General features: G+C 49.5%; 8 protein-coding genes across 8 annotated transcripts; 5 read left to right on the forward strand and 3 right to left on the reverse strand.

Moving 5' to 3' along the window:
* Positions 1–1467: 1467 nt before the first annotated feature.
* On the reverse strand, positions 1468–2417 carry N7481_010558 (Rab family GTPase; the record flags this gene model as incomplete). Its single annotated transcript, XM_057269777.1, has 5 exons — positions 1468–1815; positions 1884–2075; positions 2173–2199; positions 2256–2275; positions 2348–2417. The coding sequence occupies 5 exons, from the start codon at positions 2415–2417 to the stop codon at positions 1468–1470; spliced, it is 657 nt and encodes a 218-aa protein (XP_057116951.1).
* A 573-nt stretch (positions 2418–2990) lies between these two features.
* N7481_010559 (putative phosphoinositide phosphatase (Sac1)) lies at positions 2991–5176 on the forward strand (the record flags this gene model as incomplete). Its single annotated transcript, XM_057269778.1, has 2 exons — positions 2991–3198; positions 3273–5176. 2 exons carry the CDS (start codon positions 2991–2993, stop codon positions 5174–5176), a joined length of 2112 nt encoding a protein of 703 aa, XP_057116952.1.
* A 654-nt stretch (positions 5177–5830) lies between these two features.
* N7481_010560 (tetrahydrofolate synthase) lies at positions 5831–7563 on the forward strand (the record flags this gene model as incomplete). Its single annotated transcript, XM_057269779.1, has 3 exons — positions 5831–5848; positions 5951–6088; positions 6172–7563. 3 exons carry the CDS (start codon positions 5831–5833, stop codon positions 7561–7563), a joined length of 1548 nt encoding a protein of 515 aa, XP_057116953.1.
* Positions 7564–9814: 2251 nt separating this feature from the next.
* Positions 9815–11469, forward strand: N7481_010561 (Zn(II)2Cys6 transcription factor; the record flags this gene model as incomplete). Its single annotated transcript, XM_057269780.1, has 2 exons — positions 9815–11101; positions 11296–11469. 2 exons carry the CDS (start codon positions 9815–9817, stop codon positions 11467–11469), a joined length of 1461 nt encoding a protein of 486 aa, XP_057116954.1.
* Positions 11470–11495: 26 nt separating this feature from the next.
* Positions 11496–13418, reverse strand: N7481_010562 (glycoside hydrolase family 13 protein; the record flags this gene model as incomplete). The annotated part of the gene is made up of 3 exons (XM_057269781.1): positions 11496–12787; positions 12859–12988; positions 13047–13418. 3 exons carry the CDS (start codon positions 13416–13418, stop codon positions 11496–11498), a joined length of 1794 nt encoding a protein of 597 aa, XP_057116955.1.
* Positions 13419–14032: 614 nt separating this feature from the next.
* Positions 14033–15712, forward strand: N7481_010563 (uncharacterized protein; the record flags this gene model as incomplete). The annotated part of the gene is made up of 3 exons (XM_057269782.1): positions 14033–14204; positions 14278–14991; positions 15054–15712. 3 exons carry the CDS (start codon positions 14033–14035, stop codon positions 15710–15712), a joined length of 1545 nt encoding a protein of 514 aa, XP_057116956.1.
* A 188-nt stretch (positions 15713–15900) lies between these two features.
* N7481_010564 (alpha/beta hydrolase) lies at positions 15901–17383 on the reverse strand (the record flags this gene model as incomplete). Its single annotated transcript, XM_057269783.1, has 5 exons — positions 15901–15965; positions 16020–16829; positions 16893–17093; positions 17145–17218; positions 17274–17383. 5 exons carry the CDS (start codon positions 17381–17383, stop codon positions 15901–15903), a joined length of 1260 nt encoding a protein of 419 aa, XP_057116957.1.
* Positions 17384–17633: 250 nt separating this feature from the next.
* N7481_010565 (uncharacterized protein) lies at positions 17634–20145 on the forward strand (the record flags this gene model as incomplete). Its single annotated transcript, XM_057269784.1, has 2 exons — positions 17634–17896; positions 17964–20145. 2 exons carry the CDS (start codon positions 17634–17636, stop codon positions 20143–20145), a joined length of 2445 nt encoding a protein of 814 aa, XP_057116958.1.
* Between the last annotated feature and the right edge of the window lie 4 nt (positions 20146–20149).

Genomic DNA, 20149 nt, shown 5'->3' on the forward strand with positions numbered 1-20149 from the left:
CATCAATCTTCCCTAGGCTGTTATATAAGTGTAACAAAAACGCCAACCCGGAGAGCTTCCTTAAATTTATTGCGGCCAATTTCAAAACTTCACCTAGGCAAAATAAAGCCCACCTTTTGAGATTTCTTTTCTTATTTTCGCTGTGGAGAGGATTTGATGACAATAGGGGAACGTGCTATGAAAAGCCGCGCGGAAATCTACAATTTCTTCGCCTTAAGCATGGTTGGCGAATAACTGAGGATATACTGGACCACTGGAGTGCGCGAACGGATTTTACGAAATTACAGACTCTCGAGCTTGAAGCACATCTCACATCGGATGTATTGAGATATCTGGCAACGCAGTTTCATTTTCCCTGTCTGACCACCCTTATACTTGGCAGACTTCGGAGTGAACGCGAGAATTTTGACGACCATGCTGAAGCAGTTAATAAATTGTTGAGCTGTCTTCCTTCGCTGGTATCTCGTGGCCCATGGGCGGATTATCTGAACCAATTATATTAATAAGAGGGAACCTTGGTGGCTAAATTAATACCCCAGGTGTTTCCATTGTCCCATATTGAAAACAGCACACTGATGTTAGATGTATGTTAGTGCAGGTGATGTAAACCCCCTCTATCTATATACATGGGTCACAAAGCGATGTACATAGGAATGTATTACTAGTACCATCATACAAAAGACTCAGGTTCAAGTTCAAGTTGTTGAAGTGCCTACTGGTAGGTAGTGCACTACTAGTACTACTACTCTACCTAGGTGCTAGTTAGTAGCACTCAGAACCCGAACCTACTACAGTAATATGGCCACCAGGGCAGCTGCAGTCTGAGGTATGGATTAATCCAGGTGGTCCATATAGTATACTTGAATCTATTTGCACTATACTAGTGCCAGCATTGATTAGTGTATAGTATTACTAGTAGGACCCAAATCCTACAATAGAACTCCTTAAATAGATACAATTTGAAAAAAATGTATTATCTGAGCATAGCATACTGGAAAAAGAGTCTGACAAAAGGAGGACAAACGGAGGGTAATACGTGGAGGGATTTAGTCCAACAGAATCAGGTAAAAAGCATATGCTGACGCCAGGTTGAAAAAGGAAAGAGGTACAAGGAAAGCGGAAAGAAGCGCAGGCGAGTCCTGCAACAGCATGTCTAAAGCCAAAATTCCAGATGCGTTGGTGGAGAGATGTCGAATTCTCCGATTGACGGTAAGCCCGGCGCACCCATCAGAGAAGAGCAAAGGACCAACAAACGAGAAAGAAATCCGAGGAGAATTACCAGGTGGACGGCGAGCCGACAGAGTTATCCTGGCATTGGGGTGTAATAAGGGCAAAAATGAAGGGGTGGTGATAACCATTGCAACCGAGCAGTCATGCTGGCCGCGCCCGGGTTCGGACCGTACGTGCGAACGGAGAGGATGTTTCGGATCACCAGAGAGCAATTTGAGGATACTCAAAAGTAATAGTTTAGCAGTTGCAGGCACCGGCACCCTGAGTGCCCGGGGCCTCGGGCCGGAGGTCGACACCGGGTCGTGGGGCTGTCCTCAGGTTCCGTGGGCCAGCCTGGTCGAGGGGCAGCTTCTTGGCGATGGCTGTGAACAACTCGCGCACATTCGTCGAGGATTTGGCGGAGGTTTCAAAGAAGAGGAGGCCAGCCTCACGGGCGTAGGCCTCAGCATCGGCGGCGGAAATTGCTCGCTTATCGGGGCTTTCGGTAACGAGATCGAGCTTGTTGCCTGCCAGGGCAATCACAATGTTCTCATTTGCTTGTCGTTGAAGCTCCTTCACCCAAGACTTGGCTTTATCCAGAGACGACTATAGACACGGAAAAAGTGATTAGCTAGATGTGTCAATGGGGAAGTAGCGGCATAGGTCGAACATACAGCCTGAGTGATGTCATAGACTACGACGGCGCAATTGGCATTCCGATAATACATCGGGGCCAACGACTTATATCTCTCCTGGCCAGCCGTATCCCAGATCTCGAACTTGACTGTGGTGCTCTCATCGAGGGCGATGGTCTGTGTCAGAAAGGCGGCGCCGATTGTGGACTCGCGGTAATCGTCGAATTGATCCTGAGCAGCAGCAACAACCGTTAGTTGAGCGATTCCTTGGTGATCAAGTCTGGCTTTGTTGCACAAGACAGATAGAGTGCGCCCATCAGAAACTCACTTTAACGAATCTCAACACGAGGGAGCTCTGGATAGCGGTTAGGTTAGCTCTTGATAAAGGATGAAGTCAGCTGGATCTCGAACCTTTCCGACTGCGGATTCTCCTATAAGGACGGATAGTGATTAGTTTCTGTCTCCGAAAGTTCTGAGGGAAGCTTCGTCCAGAGATCACCTACCGAGCAAGACAAGCTTGAACTGAGCGAATTTCGCCCCGGGGCGGGCTCCTGCTGCTGGTCGGGAGGCCATGGCCGGATCGGGGAGGCGACTGGAATGAAAGGGGTTGAGGAGTTGAGATGCAAGAGAAGGACGAGTTGTATCCGGCGAGATTGATCGGGAGGGAATAGTCCTCAAGAGCGAAGGGCGTTGAGGGGAAGGTTGTAGATGGAGGAGTTCAGAATTCAAGTTCAGAAGGTCAGGCGGCGCCTGACGCAGTTGGCAGAGCGCCCCGCTGTATCACCGCCTGCCGCAGGCAGTACAATTATGAAGAGTAAGTAGAATGAGTATCCAATAGAGGATAGTCAATACTAGTACTATATTCTCTTATTTGAATTTATAGTATTGTACGTAAAAAGTTCTTAGATATCCTGTAGTAAATATAAAATCTGGTGCACACGTATACTTACATACTCCTATATTGTAAACACTACTACTGCCACTCGGCACAACCTCTGCCTGTGCCTGTGCCTGGACTGCCCGCGGTCGACGATCATGTGTCCTGAGATTATGCCATCGTTGCGCTTCCTCCTTTCCCCCTCCTCCCCCCTAACTCCGTTCCTCATACCCATTTCTTTCCTTCTCTATTTCTGGGCTGTCCTAATCATGGCTCCCACTCTTATCCCATTTAGGGATATCAATTTACACGCCTCACCCTCACACTATGCCTTCACCTCACCCTCATCCCCCCAGGCTCCAACCCTCGTCGTGGACAGGCCGACGGGCGACCTGCGCTTGAATGATGGTCCCCTCTCGGGCGCAAAGCGCATTTCAAGTATTGCCGGAATTTTGGGAATTCTGAAATTGAAGCTGGGTAAGTTGCGACAGGCTCCGATTGCGATTGCCATGGCGATGTGGCCACCCCAACACCTGTGCTAACCACAATAGACAAATACATCGTGGTCATCACCAAGGCACAGCCCATGGGCCGACTGCGCGGCCACATGGTCTACAAGGTCGCCGCGACCGAATTTCTACCCATGCGAGAACGCCCTCTCCACGATCGAGATGAAGACACCTACATTGCGCTCGTCAAGGAGCTGCTCCGAACCGGCCCCATGTACTTTTCCTACTCCCTCGATCTCACCAACAGCTTCCAACGTCAATCGCAAGGCCCCGCCAACACCCCCATGTGGAAGGGCGCTGATGATCGATTCTTCTGGAACCGCTTTATCCAGTCCGATCTGATCAACTTCAGTCTGGGACAACAAGAGACCAGTGGCGTTCGTTATGGCCCGCAGCCGGGTGTCGACCCATATATCCTTCCGGTCATGTTTGGCATGATGCGCATCACCCCAGCCCGTGTCAAATCAACCTCGTTCACATTCGCCCTGATCACTCGACGGTCCAGACATCGTGCCGGAACTAGATATTTCTCCCGGGGAATCGACGAGCAAGGCAATGTCTCAAACTATAATGAAACAGAGCAGGTTGTTATTTTGAATGATGCTACAGGTGGACTCTCAGGTTTCGCTGGAGGCCAATCGATGACCAATGAGAAGACGCCACAGGACCTCCAGGTGTACTCATTCGTTCAAACTCGCGGCAGTGTCCCTGTGTTTTGGGCCGAGGTCAACAATCTCAAGTATACCCCTAAGCTCCAAGTGCGGGGGGTCGAGACTGCCATCGAGGCTGCTCGCAAGCATTTTGCGGAGCAGATTCGACTGTACGGAGAGAACTATATGGTCAATTTGGTCAACCAGAAAGGCCGCGAGGAACGCGTCAAAAACGCCTACGAACAACTGGTCCGACTCCTGATTTCCTCTCCCAACGAACGTATCGAGGCTGATAAAAGAACTCCCGAAAAGATGCATGTCTTGGAACCAAATTCGAAGCAAAAAGAGATGGATCGTTTGCACTACGTGTATTTTGATTTCCACAACGAGACCAAGGGTCTCAAGTGGCATCGCGCCGAATTGCTCATGAGTCGCCTAAATGATGGACTGAATCAAGGTGGCTACTTCCGCGGAGTCGAGCATCCAGGATCGCCTGGCGGACAGTTGGATATCCGTTCGACTCAATCAAGTGTGGTCCGAACCAATTGTATGGATTGCCTTGACCGAACCAACGTGGTGCAAAGCATGCTTGGCCGTTGGGCCGTCACTCACCAGCTCATTGACGCTGGTGTTCTGCGCCACGGTGAAACAGCAAACGACGATCGCGAGTTTGAGGATCTGTTCCGTAATATCTGGGCAGACAACGCTGATGTCGTGTCCAAATCTTACTCTGGTACCGGTGCTCTAAAGACTGACTTTACTCGTACTGGCAAGCGCACACGAGCCGGTGCCCTTCAAGATTTAAACAATTCCATCACTCGATACGTGCGAAACAACTTCCTAGATGGCCCCCGCCAGGATGGCTTCGATGTCTTCTTGGGTACCTACCTCCCGTCTGATACACTGCCATCGAGCATTCAGATGTTCCTGGACCGGCGACCGGTTGTGATCCAAGCTATTCCTTACGTCTACTTGGCGAGTTTGTTTTTGGCCCTCCTTGCTCTATTTTCGAGACAGGCACCCGACTCATCAGCCTGGCCGCTCCGTCTGTTCATGGTATTCTGGTTCATCATCACCGCCTACTGCTTCCGCTTCATGTTCGAGCATGGTATGCTCTACGTGAACTGGCCCAAGCTCAATACTCCTGTTGCCGGCGCCGAAGGACTTCAGGATGCTATGATCAAGGCACGCACCGACCCTGTCATTGGCCGGTGGCTCCCGTCCAAGAGACACCAACGTGGTGTTAGCAACGCCCGCCTGGTCTTCCTCGAGGAAGGAAAGACTAGGGTCGAATAAATTCGGTTCTTTCTCACGCTCCTCCCCCACTCTTTTTCTATTTTTATTTTTACCTTTTGAACCCCAATACTCTACACAACCCTACACTTCATGGCTGTATGTTTTAACTACTATTGCTTCTCCACAGGCTCTTACTCACTAGCCGTTTTTTTTCTTTTGTTCCCTTCTTTCTCTGCTGGCATTGCCTTGCTACCTATCGCTGCATGATACAATTTTACTTGTCGTGGTAGACCACGTCCGGGGTGGTGGCGTAATTTACAATTAAATTCGATGCTGCATATTTTTCATAATCTAAAGTAGCGCTCAGCACTGGCAGTGCTTTGATAACTATTTCTCTCTCTCCCATACTCTGTCCCATAACTATGTACGTACTAGGGTTCCCATAGTTCATGTTAGCCTCAGATAAGCTCCATCGTAGATAAGGTAAGGCACGTGATATTCCCGCAGACCGAACGGTTTCCCGAGGAGAGCGGCACTTCGGTAGAGCAGAACCAGACAACCTTATATCTTTGAGCCGCCGGGGTTTCGTTGCGATTATCCCCCGCTTGCTCATTTGAATCTTGCAGGCACGGGTCTCCCTTGTCCATGAGAGGGATTTGGACGTCTCTTCGCTGGTCCAATCCACGGCGGCGAGTCTCGACTCACTCGCCCGCCATGACTCGCTCATATGAGGTATGCGATCGACCTCGGGGCCAGCCCTCCAGCAAGCATGTTATGAGAGATAAGGCTTGCGCGGTCTATGGATCAACCTATCTAACATTTGTTGTGCCTTAGGCTGCCATTACGGCGCTCAATTCCTTGCAAACAAACTACGCGATCGTCGAGGAGCTCCGGAGGTCTACCTCTCGGCAGGAGATGAACGAACGCTCATTGCCGGAGACGGTTGAATGGCTTCGTCGCATTGGGTATACGGTTTGTACTCCTCGTTGCCAGCTGCTATGAATGGGTATCCTGGACTCATGGACTGACGTTGAAGCTCTCCCCGCGCTGATTAGCCCTCCGACCTCAATCAATTAAATGCCGTCCACGTCGCAGGAACCAAGGGCAAGGGCTCGACTTCTGCTTTTATCTCCTCCATTCTCTCCCAGTACACCGAAATCTCACCCGGCCTTCACAAAATCGGACTCTACACTTCCCCGCACCTTCGCTTTGCGCGTGAGCGCATCCAGATCAATAATGCCCCGCTTTCCGAAGAGCAATTCGCCCGCTACTTCTTCGAAGTCTGGGACCGCCTGGAGAATTCCGCTAAGATCGCAGGCGAGGATCCTACATCACCGGGGACAAAGCCCCAATACTTCCGTTACCTGACGCTGATGGCGTTCCACACATACTTGAGTGAGGGTGTAGACGCCTCGGTGATCGAGTGCGGTATCGGAGGACAATACGATTGCACCAATGTGATTGAGAAGCCCAAAGCGACCGCAATTACCAGTCTCGGAATTGACCATACTGCAATGCTCGGGACCACAATTGAACAGATCGCGTGGCATAAGGGTGGTATCATCAAGTCGGGTGTGAGGGGATTCGCCGCTCCTCAGCCCCCGAGTGCGGAAGAAGTATTGGCCAAGCGGGCTGAAGAAAAGTCCACAAACCTGGACATTATTGCAGATCATCCTGATCTCCGCCCTGGCACTAGCCAAGTCAAGCTCGGATTGGCAGGTGACTTCCAGTATACCAATGCATCTTTGGCAGTTGCAACAGCGGCAGAGGTCTTGAGAAAGACTGGAGTCGCCGACATCTCTGAAAATGTCATGTCGGAACCCCTGCCAGCCAAGTTTACGACTGGCTTGGAGAAGACACGCCTGGGTGGCCGCTGTGAGACTCGATTCGAGAAGAATGTTTCATGGTATATTGACGGTGGACACACGCTGGAAAGTATTCGACTGGCCGGCCAGTGGTTTGCCTCCCGAATCCAAGCGGACTCGTCCTCCAACGACATTGCCACAAAGAAGCCCCGAATCTTGATCTTCAATCAACAAACCCGCGACAGCACTGCTCTAGCACGCGCTCTCCACGAGACTCTGGCCGCAGCACTGGGCGCCGAAGTCCCCTTCACACATGCTATTTTCTGTACCAACATTACCTACAAACAAGCCGGCTACCGACCCGACTTGGTCAGCATGAACACCAACGCAGATGACATCGAACGTCTCAGCGTGCAGAAGTCTCTCGCCGAGGCCTGGAACTCGATTGACCCCCATGCGCAAACGCAAGTCTTCGGCACGATCGAGGAGGCTGTCGACTTTGCGCGAGAGGTGGCTGCAGAGGAACGCAAGGTCCTTCAGAAGGATGAGGCGCCGGTCATGACATTTGTCACTGGTAGCTTGCACCTTGTTGGTGGATTCCTCGATGTGGTCGAGACAAAGCCGTTCGTCGAGAAGGCATGATTAGCCGATGGCGGATCATAAGGCTTGAGAATGATTGAATTTATCTGACGGGCGGCCTGGAGCTTCGTGCCTATTCTGGTTCTTGTATCAACACTTGCCATCTGGTTCAATACATCGAGGTGGTTAAATAGAGGTGTTTGTGGATTTCAACAATCGAGATTCCTATATAATAGAAAATATTTATAACGGAAATGTGTTATGGCTTATGTAGTAACTAACTATGGAAGATTCTGTGCGGGGTGAGAATGGCCATGCTGATTCCAAGGTTATTGACTGAGGCCGACACTAGTCGGAATTAGAAACGCACAACACTAGTAGTTAGATCACTTAAAGCATCGTAAGCGATTAGAACGAGCCCCTCTTTAGATACAGTGTAGAAGGGCCACGTTAAGTGGCTTTCATTGAGACGAGAGAGAATGCTGTCATGTCTTCTCATAATCAACTGCCGACATTAGCATGAATTGACTTTAATTCATCGGCGTAAGATTTGTAGATTTAACCTAAACAAGTTTATTTCAGCTTTATAAAAACACAGTAGTATAAGATAGACCCTGATTATCGCCAATTATTATTTCCGAGAAATTACCGCTTCGGCCGAAAGTTCGTTTCCCCGGCTTTGGGAGTTCGGGAGTTCGGGCAAGATACCCCAAATGTCACGACACAAACCGATTCGTAAGAATACCTTTACGTTAATCTAGTAACTGGAAGAGAAAATCTTTTATATTTTCAGCAGCATTTGGATATAAGTTTGGTAGATAAAATGCTCTAGATGATGTTCGGCAGCGGTTCTTTTGAATCCAGCAAGATATCATTCAATTTATTATCGGCAGCGCGTTTCATAATCCCGATGCCAGAATACCTCCGAAATTAGTTTGCACCGAAATACCGAATTTTTAATCGGGCGCATTTTAACTAGCTAACCCGACGAGGAAATATTCTTAGGCTTGAACTCTCGTATGTTTCAAATTCTCAAAACACACTAGCTCACTACTTGTCTCTTCATCCCTTCGTCGAATATTTCAAGGTTCCTCAGTCTACGATCACCTACCTATCTATCTAAAGTTCATCCTATAAAGTTTTCAGGTACTTGCCCTCGCAATAAGTCATTCTGTCAAAATCTCTAATAAGCTGCAGTCACTACAATCACTTTATTTTCCGAGTCTCCGCTTTTGAGCCGGGCCGATACGATGATCATAACTCGCGGATTTTCCCTGACAAACTTTGTGATAGCAAGCTCAGCTTTTTGCTTTCAAGTTTTTGTCCTGTACCCTTGGCATCACCAATTGGATGATGAATTCAAACAACTGAAGGCCGATCATCTCCGGCTATTGCAGGAGGGCGAGAAGAACCGATTGGAGGAGTTAAGGAGCATTCGCGAGCAACTTGGCCTCCTGACCACCAAGAAGGATTAATGGGCCCAACTTTGAAATCTGCTTTTAGCATGTTCTCGGGCAGGAGCATCCAGCTCTGGAGATGATGCACAGTATTCTCTGTATTCTAAACCCGTAGTATAGACCTATATTACCTCGATTGAATATCGCTCGATATTTGAAGTATATATTCTATATATTCAAATTTGATCTCCCATTTCAGTTACTTGGGCTCGAATATGCTGGTAGTGTTATGATAGATGCGCTCTCCAGCGGTGAGTGTTGGTATATGCCCATGAATAAATTAAACCCCGAGCATAGAAGTTCATCGGCAAGCCCTGGAGATTAGACAGTTTCGAGAAAGAGATTCTAATTGCAACCATTTCCAAGGTTGAAAAAAAAGGAAAAATTATTGCCTATTTTCTGTACATCCAATATCATTCCGAGCTCCCATACCTCCAGAAGGCCAGAAAAGCCATTTGGAGGTTGGGCAGATGATTGTGAAAGAAAAGTATGCCTTTTTTGGCCGGCACAATTATAGCAAAGTCATTTTTCTCACGTTCTCGCCCAAGAAGACTTTTCACCAGTGTATTGATTCCTCCAATCAGCGGTACTTTGTCTATGCCTTTTTTCTAGCTGCTGTTGCTTAAGTAGCAATAAAGCCCTCCCTCGTGTTTCCTACTGTAAAGTTTGTTAAGCCCCGAGGTTTCTCCGTTCAATTCCCCCGCAAATTCGCCCGATAATCTAACCGAGAACCCTCACCCCAACTACTTCCTATTGACATTAACTAAATCGTGCATGCTTCACTTCGATTGATACGCTGCCAATCAAAGTAATTATATTTTGCACAAAATCCCCGGATCGACGTCCATTTGCTCTAAATGGCGAGGCCACGAGCATGTGACGCATGCTCCCTTCGCAAAGTCCGGTGCACAGGGTCACTACCTTGTCCGAATTGTTCAAAGGCCGGGTTCAAATGTTCCTTTGCAAAGACTCCAGGAAAATCGGGACCAAAGGGGCCTCGTATTGCAACTCGGGCTCGTGTGAGTGCGCAGTTGCAAAGCCTGGGCAATAAAAGAAACACTGCCCCATCTCCTTGCCCGTCACCCTCTACGCCAAATGAGGGTACCGATTGGAGAAGCAGGGGCTTTTCGAATTCACCTTTATCATCATCCAATTCACTACATAAGACATGGAAGTTCGCCTTCTCGATACACGATGTGTTTGCTTATCTCGAGATATACACGCAAAAAATGTATCCAGTATGGCCGGTCATTGACAGTGCCAAGCTGAGTTGCGCCATCAGTGCAGATGAAAATGACCACGAAGCATGTGCGTTAGCTTTCGCAGTATGTGCTGGAACGGGCGCACAATTGCAACTCAAGTCGACCACGCGAGAATGGAACGCATTCAATCTCCCAGTGGAAATGAGTCCAATCGCCCTGGCGGACAGATTTGCTGCCGAGGCTGAAAAATGTCGGTCCAGATATGACTATCGCGAAAGCTCAACTACCGAGTCTATTTTGATTCCTCTATTTCTTCATTTCTACTACGGAGCAAAGGAGAAGAGGCTGACGGCTTCCTTCTTATTACGCGAATCCGTGTCGCTGTGCCAGATACATGCCTTGGATAAAGAAGAAACCTATCAACGTTTAGACTTTTCAGAGGAAAGCTACAGACGCCGTACATTCTGGCTTTTGTATGTGACTGAGAGAGGAAACGCAATGCAGCATGGAACACCAATATGTCTCACAAAATCCATTTCCCTCCCCTCAAATGACACTCAAGGTTCGCAGGTATTGGAGGCTTTTCACAGTTTGGTTCAACTATTTGCCTCTGTTGATGGCGTACTGGTGGATTCTGAAGCGGCTGCTGAGAAGCTTGATAATCGATGCAGTAGAGAAAGACTTGTTCGAATACAGCATGAATTACGACGAAACGATCAATGGCCCATGGAGTGGAATGAAACCCAAAGGAGCGATGTTTCAGTTACGCAACAATGGCTGAGAATGCTTGTTTGGCAACTTTCTCTCAGCAATGTCACCATGTCAAGCGAGCCAGGAGACGATAGCATGTCATTTGCTTACCCAGCTCATGTATCAATAGATGCGCTACGATCCATATCAACTGTTTCTTTCGATGCATTAGTTGCACACGGCCCGGGAATGGTAAGTATCAGAAACAACAACAAAATTATAGTGCCAAGTTCGTTGGGTGGTAACTAACTTCGCTATAGCAAGTAAAAATATGCGACATCACTAATACTCTTCTTGACGTAATGACATGTGTGCATTCACTACCACCGGATATGTTCATTCAAACGCGTCAAATTCTTCACCAATTTTGCTGCTACCTTGCAAAGTTAAATGGAAGCCAGGAGGGCTTGGTCCAGATCCGAAAGAGATTGATCGAGTCAAATTTGATACTTGAGCCAGTCCTCGAGCTCCGAGAAATATCTGAATTGCACCATGATGAAGATGAATTGGTCAATGATAAGGAACATATCTCTCGTAATGGGGAAAGCAGTTTTTACTAGATGATATCAACTTAAGCAGAAATGCTTTATTCGCCCTTGTACACCACAAAAGCCTCGAACGGCCTCAGCGTGATAGCTTCTCCTTGGATATCTGTGACCTGAAGCTCTTTATAGTTGCCCACCAGGAGATTTCCAGTAGCGAAAACCGATTTTATATCTGCTGGAATACTCCATTTCACATTTTTCTCAGAGAAATTTGACACTACCACAGCTTTGCTCTCCTCAAAGGACCTAGCATAGACGAAAAGATCGTCGTTGCTCTCATCAATAAGGGTATATGATCCATAAACAAAAAGATCAACCCACGTCTTTCGAAGTTTCAAAATATCTGCCCAGTAGTTGAAGATACTGCTCGGATCAGAGACTTGAGATGACGCGTTCCAATTTTCATAGTCATCATTGGTATCAATCCAAGGCTCGGTACTGCCGGAGGAGAAATCGGCGAACTTTCCTGGTCCCCACTGCATTGGAAGGCGCCCGTTGTCTCGAGACTTGAGGCGCATCTCTTTCATAGTTTGGCCATGGAGCTTTGTATCTCCGGGAGTTCTTTGAGTAATCTCATTCCAGAAATTGATAGCTTCGAGATCTCTGAGCTTCTCAACCTTCCAAGTCTCAGGCAAATTGGTCATTCCAATTTCCTGTCCCTGGTAAATGAAGGGAGTTCCACTCTGGAGTCCCAGGAATGTGGCCAGCATTTTCCCAGAAAGGGAGCGGAATTCGGGCTTTTCAGAGCCAAACCGAGAAATGCTACGCCCCTGGTCGTGGTTCTCCAAATACAGAGCATTCCATCCGTTATTGTCGTACATAAATGATTGCCACTTGCTGACGACGGACTTCAAGTTTTTCAACTGGAAGTTTCCGGGAGAAAATTTACCTTGAGGCCCATGGTCGAGGTCCATAATCTCGAATTGGAATGCCATACCGAGCTCCTGTCTTTCGAACTCGACTGCTTTCAAAATCTCCTTGGGATCGTAGACAGAAGGCATCTCGCCCACAGAAAAGGCATCATATTCCTTCAAAATGCTCCCTAGCTCTTGTAGGTACTCATGAATTCTTGGTCCACAGGCGTAGTACTTTGCACCCTCTGGGTATGGCTTAGATGGATCAGTAACGGGGACGTCGGGGAAACGCTGGTCTTTGCTGATGAAGTTGATGACATCTAATCTGAATCCGCTGGCACCCTTGTCGAGCCAATAGCGCATGATTTTGTGAACAGCTTCACGAACCTTTGGGTTCTCCCAATTGAGATCAGGCTGCTCTGAAGCAAAAAGATGGAGGTAGTATTCCTCTGTTTGCTCATCATACGTCCAAGCAGGTCCTAGAATAAATTGTTGGTGATCAGGGACCCGGAAACAGTAGGGCCTCATGAGAAGGAAGAACAAGACAAACCTGAGAAGTAAGAGCCCCAATTATTTGGTGGATGTCGGACGCCATCCGCGGTGTATCTTGGCTTTTTCCAGATATACCAATCACGAAATTGGCTCGTTTTCGAAGTTCGCGATTGTTTGAACCACTCGTGCTAATTTAACGATTAGGAGGGGGTTTCTCGGTGAAAGAATTCAAGCTTGGAGACTTACTTGATCGGATGTATGATTCACGACAAGATCCATAACATATTTCATGCCGCGAGCCCGAATGCCTTTGATGAGCATCTCAACATCCTCCAAGGTTCCATATGGGGGATGGATTGCGTAATAGTCGGAGACATCATACCCCATATCCACCTGAGGGGATTGGGAAATGGGGGAAAGCCAGACTATGTCAACGCCTAGTGCTTTGATATAGTCAAGCTTTGATATGATACCCTGAATATCGCCAATCCCATCCCCATTTGAATCCTTGAAGGAAGCGGGATAAATTTGATAAACGGAAGATTCTTTCCACCAAGCTCTCCCGCTCGCCAGTTGAGGCTGGGAGCGGGTTTGAACTTGTGTCTCGGTGGCACTCATGTCAAGCGTCAGAATTGGGTTATAATTTCTTAGAGAATCGAGTTCAAGTACGCCATGGCTTGAGAACAGAAGTCAACAATTTATAACAATGCCGGGTTGCACATGCGGGCGATGTCTCAGAGCCCAAGCCCCGAGATTTCCCCCGACTATTTCCCCGATAATCAATTGCACGCGGCGGGGAACCCGGTTCGAAATTGGATAGTATTCAACTTTAATCTTCTGGGTTTCCGACAATGCGGGGAGGGGTCAAATTAATAGTATCACCGAGAATTCCCCCGATGATCTGGCCGAGAATTTCCCCACTTCGAATAGCCCCAACCCCAACATCTGGGTCGACCCCGGAAAACTGGGGAGGGTCAAGCCTAGCGAAACGCTAATGAGGTGCCTGCGTACGACTGATCTTAGTTTCCTGGCTTGGACACGCCGATACCCCATCAATGCTTTACTTTCACCCCAGACGTTTTGGATATAGGCCAGCCGCAATCGCGTGTATATAAAGCGCTCCATGGATTCTACAAATCTCTTCGGCGTCAGCTACTAGTACATATTAGTACTAAGCATCTCATATTTTCCAGACCTTTTGATTTATTTTTCTTTCTGCCTTATTGGACACCATGGTTGCAAATACAGTCGTGACAACCTCCGGCACGGATGCATACAATTCACTCTCAAACAATACCCATGAGCAGTGGACCAAGGATGCCGGTCTTCTTCGTCTGAACTTGGGCGTTGGGTTGATGTTTACATCGGCTGCTGCAAATGGGTATGATGGGAGCTTGATGAATGGTCTACTGGCCTTACCATTATGTGTGTCTCTGCAAATATCCTGCTTTCAAAGCTCCTGCTGACCCTTCTACAGTCTTGAAGGACCTTGGCGACATCGATTCGAATGTGGAAGGACTCATCATCGCTGGCGTTTCTCTCGGTGGCACACCGAGCTTCATCCCCGCATCGTACTTTGCAGATGCCTTTGGGCGAAAGAAGTGTGTTGCCCTCGGTTCGACAATAATGGTATGTGCCTCAGTCATCCAGGCCGCTACAAACGGGCATTGGGCATTTTTTGGAACGCGTCTCATGATGGGTGTTGGATTGGGATTTGCACAAACAGCAGCTCCTCCTCTAACTACAGAGATTGCTCATCCGCGTCATCGTGGTACGATCACGGCTATATTCCAATCCACTTGGTACTGTGGTGCGGTACTGTCTGCGATCATCACCCTTGCAACCCTATACCTTTCTAGCTCTTGGTCATGGAGAATTCCATGCTTAATGCAGGCTTTCTTTCCCCTTCTCCAACTATTTGGACTGCTTGTTGTCCCGGAAAGCCCGCGTTGGCTTATATCCAAAGGACGACGAGAGGAGGCCTTGGAGATACTGGCTCGTTACCACGCGAATGGTGATCACGCCGATGAGCTCGTTTTGTTTGAATATCGCGAGATATGTGAAGCCATTGACCACGAGAATTCGATAGCGGAGAAAAGTGGATGGTCGGCATTCTTCGCTACCCGTGGTGCTATTCATCGCCTGATGATATGTGTTCTGGTTGGCTTTATGATCCAATGGGCTGGCAATGGTATGCTAACAGTCGGCATAATGCGACACTCCACAAACAAAGAGTATTGCTAAATTTCTGAGTAGGAATTGTTTCCTATTATCTCGCACCGATTCTCAAGACCGTCGGAATCACAAGTTCAAGTCAACAAGCAGGAATTAATCTTGCATTACAGGCCTGGAATGGCCTGTCTGCACTGGGCGGTGCTTTTGCAACGGAGAAGTTTGGCCGTAGGCCACTGTGGCTGTTATCGACTGCCATGATGTTCGTCTTTTTCGGTCTGGTCACAGCTTTGTCCGGAATATTTGCGGAAAAACACATTAAGGCTGCCGGTAGCGCTTCCGTGGCGATGCTATTTCTGTTCTTTGGCTCTTATGCTTTGGCCTATACTCCTCTCTCCATCGCATACCCGGTGGAAATTCTGCCGTACCACCTGCGAGCCAAAGGATTGTCTCTCTGCTTGACTGTGGTATTTGCTGCCGGATTCTTTAACCAATATGTCAACCCAATCGCCTTTGCTGCCCTTGCCTGGAAGTTCTATTTTGTTTATGTGGCTTGCCTCGCTGTGTTTATCTTCATCATCTACTTCTTGTTTCCCGAGACGAAAGGTCGCACCCTGGAGGAAATAGCTGTTGTCTTTGATGGTGCTTCTGCGCAGACAACGTCGGGGTTCTACGAGAAACAGGTACTCCCCGATAAGGCGAAATCGCCCAGCACGACAGAGATAGAGCACGTGGCTTGAGATTTGGCTATCAGTATATGTGTTTTGGAAAATGCGAAAGGGTCGTATACAGTTTCAAAGTACAACCAAATGTTAAAAAGTCGTGGGACTATCAAACATCCAGGGAAGCCATAACAGAAAACTCTGTACTGCCTCAGTTCCTCAGGCGGATAACTAATGCCTGTGTCGTGGGGAATACGAAGAGAGTGTTAGTTTTCGAACGCACGAAGAACCGCAATGCCAGCGGCTGAAAATTGCGCGACATTATTGTGTCCTATTCAACGTTAGTGCGAGAGCCTCGACGCCGGAAATATAGGGTACAACATACCGCCATATAGAACACGCTCCCACCTGACTGTCTTTACCGCATCTTTACCATTCTTTCCAGCCACTTTGTTCGCCCAAACCTTCACCTCCTTACTCCGACCCGCTTCAATATTCTCGTGGATCAGAGCCCCGGGGGCATTTGCAGTATCCTCCCCGGTAGCGGCAGCCCAGACACGTCGACCCTCATACCATGGAATTTCAAAATCGTTCAGAGCATGCACCACGGTAAGGTCAAGATCCTTGTGAGAGTATTCCAAGCCGGATGCATCGGGGTGAACAGAGCCAATACCCGTGAGTCGGGCAACTCTTGCTGCAGTATCCCAGTAGTCCACGACATGGCTCATAACCCATTTTTGGAAGCGAGGATAGCCAACTAGTGGCGATAGCATGGGAGGAGTGAGACCTTTGATACTATATGATTGGATCAGATTCGGCAGGCTGCTGAAAGATGCTATTAAGATGACACCCGCAAAGGGTTCGGCATCTTTGATAGCTGGTTGGATAGCATTTGGGTCAGGGGACCCGAATGCGAATCTTTCGGCCACCGCCGCAGTGACGGCGGTGCCTAGGCTCTGCCCTGCAATCACAATCTGAGACGGGGAAATTTTGTAAGGACCAGCTGTGAGATAGTTCAGAAGCGAGACAGCGTCGGTGATGACGCCCTCCTCCGTCGGGCTCCCGGTCGAAATCCCAAAGCCGCGGTAATCGATGCCAAAGACATGGACGGGATTAGATGGAGTGGAAAGGGCCAACATAGAGCTATATATCTGAGGCCGCGAGGCGGACGCAAGATGAGCAGCATTTCCGTGAACTATGATGTCAGTTAGTTCATGATTACTCTCAGAAACCTCTCAAATGTCTCTTCTTAACGTACAATAGACCACCACTCGAGCATTCGGATCGTTGGCCAATAGTTTGAATGCAGCTGTTTGCGTATAGTCCGCAGCGGGGCCAGAAGGAGGGTTCTCGGAAAGCTCCTTCTCATGATGGTAGCAAAGATGAAGAGGCAACAGATGCCAACCATATAAGGTCTCGTTATCTGGAGTCTTCAGATTGAATGGCTGGACCTGGGTATCTAGGAGAAGTTAACAACTGCTCTCCGTCGGGTACATCTATGAAGGCATACTGAGGAAACCGAATTGTTCGACCTGGTTCACATCCTGCCACAGAGTCGGATTGATCTTGTTGGCGTAAAGGAAACTGTTTATATGTCAGCGCAAAGTATCCGCACAGCCAAAGAGTATCGTATCAGTACAGTCGTTGGACTTGGGTATATGTCAAAGAGTAGATGAAAAGCACATAGACCAGCCCGCCGGCCGCGAGAGACCAATAAGCCTTTCTGAATATAGGCTTTAGTTCGACCATTGCTGTCAATTTCCCTATTTCACTAGGGAGTTGAGGAGGAGTAAGTCAGGGTACCCCAAGCGATGCGGTTGATGCGGCCCGCGGAGTTGCTGATAAGCCGCGACTTTATCGCGTCACGCTTTTCCTCCCTTCCACCTCACTCCCACTCCCACTCCCAGCTACCACTACCACCACTACCACCTCCACTTCCTGCTCCTTTCCCTTCACAGGCTCCTGCATCTTCTTTTCGGCCTTGGATGGACTAGTCTCAATGGCCGAGAAGCGCAAGTTGCCACCGCGCGGCGGGCGCGAGCCCGCGGCCAAACGACGAGTCTCCGAAGCCGTCACAGCAACACCCCAGTCGCAAAAGAAAAGGGCGCCGACGCCTCGCGCTCCATCTCCACCTCCACCGCCACCGGAGCCAGTCGAACCGCCATTGCCTACAAAAGTGAAGGATGCGGAAGTCTTGCCGGTCACGCGCGTGCGCCAACCTGACACCTTATCGGACAAGGAGTATCAATCCATCGCAGAAAGGTTAGAGCCCGGGATCGCACAATTCATATTAAACCCCGGAAGACTAACATTAGCCCATAAAACACAGCGGTGTTCTTCTCATATCCTTGGAACGATCAAAGAAGAAGTGGCTTAGCGAAGGAATCTTGGTGAGATACTACACGAAACCGAAGAAGACGAAACGTGAACAAATCGAGAAGAACAACCCCCCGAAAGAATCCATGACCAGAATTGGGCCCTGCGATGTCACCATCGGACCCCATCTATTTGACGCGATGATATATACCGTGAAAGACCCCACTGCACCGCCGCAGATCCAATATGCACCTCCGCAGCGGCCCATGGTCCATTATGGACACCCAAACTCATTCCAACAATACCAACCATATCCAAATCAACAAAAACGTCCCCCCTACCCTTCCACTCCGACTGGTCGACCTGCGCAAGGATATCCGGGAAACCACCAACCGCCTAGTCAGCAACGTGGCCCACAACCTCCCCCAAATCAACCGGGACCGCGGCCTCCACAGACACAAAATGGCCAGCCCGGGCAACCCGCAAAGCCAAGTCCAGATCCTGTCATTCAGATGCTTGCTACTAGGGCGGCAGCAGATCCTGAACTCAAGGCTCTGATGCGAGTGGTCGCTTCCAGCCAGGCTTCACAGGACCAACTACGCGCTTTCCAGGCTCACATCGATGAGCTCAATGCGATTATCAAGGCGAGAGAGCAGCAGGAACAAAGACAGCAAGGTTCGATTGGTACGCAAGGACGACCGCAAGCGGCAGCGGCGCAACCGGCAACGCCCGCTACACCCGCATCTCAAAACAAGCCTACCCCAGCGCTGCCCAACTCCCAACCCAAGCCTGCTGCGGAAGCAAATGCACTACCTCAGGCACAAACACCCAAACCACAACCACCTGCTCCATCCCAAACTCCGTCGAAAGAGTCCCAGCAAATACCCTCTGCCTCCAAAGCACCAGTGCCGATCACCACAACTACACCCAAGCCTGCATCCGAAGGGACACCGCAGGCTAGTACCGAGCCCCAGAAACCAGACCAACATGAAAATGCCCAAGCCGCCAATGCTTCCCAAGCCCCAGCTGCCACACCTGTGGTGAAACAAGAACCGGTTGCAACGGGATCGAGTAATCTTCAAGCTACCCCTGCGGGGTCAGCACAACCACCGCCTGCAGCATCTACTACTCCATCTGTTACCCAAACCCCGACCCCCAGTTCTGCTTTGGTAGGGACACCTCAACAACAAACCCCCACAGCTCGCCCTCAACCTCCTGCAAACTACCAGCAACCGCCACGTGCGGGACCGCCATACCCACCCCATCAACAGACGCCGTACACTCCCGGTGGAGCCCAGGCCGCTCTTCAGTCACGGCCGCCTCAATATGGATCGCCCACGCCTTATTATCGTCCACCAGGACCACCCCCGCCCCCGGCGCGCGTTGGTTATAAGTCTGTCGTGTTTGAGTTCACATCGCCCTTGACTCCCTACGGAAGCAGTACCTCAGGTCACGCTGGATCTGGTGATCGCTATCTCTTCCCGGAACATACAATTCTTGATTGGCTTCCAAATGAATGCACCGTTCTAGCTTCCTTCCTAGTTGTTCGCAAGGTTGATCCCAACACACCTTTCCCTATCGAATCTGCAACAGACAACACGACGAGCCGCAGCAAAGGAAAAGGGGCATCCAAGTCCAAGTCCAAGAAGAAGATAGAGATCGACAAAGATTCCAAAGACGTCCCTGGAACCCCGGCCCCTGCGGACACACCTCAGAAGCAAGAGCCCTCTGACACGCCGGATGTCAAAGCCCATGGCGCCTCAGCGGCGGATACCTCCGGTACCCCCAAACAGCCCGCTGTGAACGAAGCGAACCTCAAAGAATACTGGCAGCCAGTAACCTTCCGCATTCATGCTCCCAATCCCAAGATCCTCGAGCCACTGACTCGCGTTGTCAAACCGGCGGAGGAGGTGCGCAAGTACATGAACGAAATCATGGACCGGGCGGAGCGCGCTCCGGATGGATTCCCTGCGTTGCGTTTGCCGCGTGAAGAGGCGCGTGAGGCATTCGAGTCAGAAGGCACCCCAGCTTCGGGTACCAATAGTGCTGCCGGTCGCAGTCGCCCTTCGCGGGCGGCCCCTATCAAGACCGCAGAAGAGGAATCGGAAGTTGAAAATCCCGCGGAGGCCGAGGAGGAAGAGGATCTTTTGGACTTCTACGGTGCGCCTAGTGGGCTTCCTCCTCTGCGTGTCTAATCTG

This window comes from Penicillium waksmanii (assembly GCF_028829765.1).
Source record: "Penicillium waksmanii strain IBT 27052 chromosome Unknown utg000009l:1.0-4314994.0:1.0-4318279.0, whole genome shotgun sequence".
Taxonomy (NCBI): Eukaryota; Fungi; Ascomycota; class Eurotiomycetes; order Eurotiales; family Aspergillaceae; genus Penicillium; species Penicillium waksmanii.